This window comes from Otolemur garnettii, unplaced genomic scaffold (assembly GCF_000181295.1).
Source record: "Otolemur garnettii isolate 467f Iridium unplaced genomic scaffold, OtoGar3 scaffold00156, whole genome shotgun sequence".
Classification (NCBI taxonomy): domain Eukaryota; kingdom Metazoa; phylum Chordata; class Mammalia; order Primates; family Galagidae; genus Otolemur; species Otolemur garnettii.
Genome location: NW_003852551.1, coordinates 3,873,903 through 3,877,121, shown reverse-complemented (window position 1 = coordinate 3,877,121; position 3,219 = coordinate 3,873,903). Strand labels below are relative to the sequence as shown.

The 3,219-nt window shown below is 37.7% G+C and overlaps 1 protein-coding gene across 1 annotated transcript in view; it reads right to left on the bottom strand.

Annotated features, from left to right (window-relative positions):
• STX12 (syntaxin 12) overlaps positions 1-3,219 on the bottom strand; it is a 41,281-nt gene that overhangs the window by 20,767 nt on the left and 17,295 nt on the right. The window contains exon 3 of the mRNA XM_003799826.3: positions 1,964-2,063. Coding sequence (XP_003799874.1) covers positions 1,964-2,063 — 100 coding nt within the window. The remainder of the gene's footprint in view (positions 1-1,963; positions 2,064-3,219) is intronic.

Sequence of the window (3,219 nt, the reverse complement as noted above, 5' to 3'; positions counted from 1 at the left end):
AAAAAAAAAAAAAAAAAAAGCTCCACTGAATTTGTAACTAGACAAATTATGATAGTATGTAAAAAACTGAGAGTATGATTTGATGTGTACAGAACAGTAAGAAAAAGATAGGTAATGTGACTAAGATTAATTAGGTAAGAAAAGAGTAGAAAGACCAAAGGGTACTCAGCACAACCAGAGGAAGGGAATCAAGGATTTATATTTCACTAAAGAGAGTTTGTGATCTATTTCACGTTCTTAATGATCCAAGCTAATGGAAGGGAACAACAGCATGCATAATCCAAAAATAACTTCTATTTGGTTTTGAAATACATTTGGTGAATTTTGTTTTGGTAGCAGATTTAACTTTCTATTTATATTTTGCTGAGCCTACTATTTTAACTCTTAAGTACTTTCCATAGTCTGCATCAGACCCTAAGACTCCTTGTTTCTGACTATAAAAACTATCTACAAGTGTGTGTTCCCTAATGCACGCTAGAAGGATAAAAGGAGTAATTTTGGAGCAACATGGAGATACTGGATGGCAAGGGGGAAACTGACCCATGATTGAAACATCAGCATGTCCAACAACTAAAACAAACAGCCCAAATATAGATAAGCAAAGGGTAATTACAATAAGATTACTTTTTACCCTAGCTACTTTGCAGCAGGATGACAAAGCATCTAGTCTTGGCTTTTCTCTTTTGTGCAAAAGGATGCCAAAACTCCAGACTGAGCATATGCCACGTGGAGCAGCTTGCCTGGTTACTAGTGCTTTTTGAACTTTTTAACAGAGACCCACCATAAAATTTGGCATCATGACCTAGTATAACATATGCCCATGTGTATGAAATAAAAAGTTTCATAGGACATTATTTACCCTTGCTACATGGTACACACTCATACTTCTACTCTACTTCAATTTTTTTTTAATGGTGATCACAATACACTAAAATGACTTTACACTCCACCAGCCATAACACTTGGTTTACAAAACAACCCAGGATAAGGAAGTTGAAAGCTTGTCTTCGGAGTGATGAGAGATAGAACATCATCATTTTAAAAGTTCAATAATAGGGCGGCGCCTGTGGCTCAGAAGGGTAGGGCGCTGGCCCCATATGCTGGACCCGGGTGGCAGGTTCAAACCCAGCCCCGGCCAAAAAAAAGTTCAATAATAAAAAGCATGCATTTCCATAGACCCTCAGAAAAAAAAAAAGCAATATAATTTAAGTGCCCCCGTGAATGGTAAAGAAGCTAAAAGCAAAACAGAATCACAATAGGCTAAGGTAGATGAAGTTTTGTTTCAAGAAGAGAGAGGCCCAAGGTAGACCATGAATGATAGGTTTAAGAGCCAAGCCATAGTAATGGAGGGGACACATCTGACTTCAGGAGTGTGTAAAGACAAGACATGGCATATTAAGGGAACAATGATCCCAGCCGAAACTCTGTGTTTTTAAAGAACTTAAATGGCTGCTGAACAAAATTACTTGCAAAGAGAATTCTTTTTCTCTGAGCATTTCTTTAACCTGAGACCTGTGAATGACTCATGATGGGACATGAAGGTGACTGCAAAATATGGAAGAAAGACATCTGTTTAAAATTTATAGATACTGTATTTAAAACAAACTAGGATCAAGCTTGTAACTTAAAACTGCTTAGTCAAATCTCAAAGAGATACAAACATTGAGATTGTTCAATAGTTAAACCCATTTTACTAATTTATTAGTAATATGTTATTAATAATAGCACATGGTCACCACATATTGAGTACCTACTATATGCCAGGAATTTTGGCATATCTGGTGCATACATTCTCTCTACTGTCACAACCGTCACATGTCCCTCACTTTACAGATAAGGAAATTAAGGTTCAGAAAAGGTCTACCAAGCATCAAAGGCCACTTTATTTCTGCTCCTCGTATTATCTTTATACTAACACGAAGTCCTTTCCTATTAATAAACAAAACAAAACAGAAATACCAACCTGTTCTGAAGTAGATAAGGGAAGGGGCAAGGACCCTAATTCCTTCAGCAATTCATTTGTTTCCTTGGCAAGTTGATTTGTGGAGTGTTGTAAATGTTGCCTAAGAGAGAAAAGGTATGTTTCAGGATATTGTCACTTCTTGACAGAGGTTATACTCAGAATCACATTGTTTTCAGAGTGTTTTCACAATGCAGGGAAGAAATAGTACCCTAGATGCCCAGGTTCACAATAAAATTTCCTAAATATTACCCAGATAAGCCCACTTCAAGGCATCTTCACATTACTGAGCAGAAAGAACCTGCCTCAAAAACCTGCAGCAGAAAACACCTGCTCAGGGAGGCACAGATCAGAAGTTTTAACTTTGAAGTTTTCTGTCTTTGCACAGAAAAGAAAAGCTTATCAGCAGTTCTCATAAAAATATAAGAAGAGCAAATGCCATACACACCTAAACCTAATGATTTTAAGACACTGAACTCTCTCATAAAACTCTCACATTTAGATTTGGCACCCGTAGCTCAGCGGCTAGGGCACCAGCCACATACACAGGAGTTGGCAGGTTGGAATCCAGCATGCGCCTGCCAAACAACAATGACAACTACAACCAAAAAAATAGCCAGGCGTTGTGGCAGGCACCTGTAGTCCCAGCTACTTGGGAGGCTGAGGCAAGAGAATCCCTTAAGCCCAAGAGTTGGAGGTTGCTGTGAGCTGTGACGCCACAGCACTCTACCCAAGGCAACATAGTGAGACTCTGTCTCAAAAAAACAAACAACAAAAAACACCTCTCACATTTAATTACCCAGAAGTTCAGCATGGTTAGTGTCTGTCACAGTCCACTGATCAGAATCCAGCATAGATGGTTGAATGAAATGTGCATTAAAAGCCTACCTGCCCTATGGAACAACTTCCAAAGTTCTATTCCCACATTTTTGCTTAAAGCTGTTTCTTTTTCAGCTTTATTCTTAACTACCTACCTGTTTTTTATACTTCACTTTCTAGCTTTTACCTCCAAAACAAAGAAGCCCTAAGCTGTTTAAAAATACATAAAGAGTGGAGAGGGAAGGAAATTAGAGAGCGAAGAATATGTAATATATTTTTATTTTATTTTTTGTTTGAGACAGAGTCTCATTAGAATATGTAATATATTACGTGGGACTGGAAAGTAGTAGAAATATTTAAAAAGTTCCTTTCACTCATGGTTTCTTCTATTCTCTGGACATTTCTACAAAGGCTTTATGGGAGAAAAACCAAATGCTATG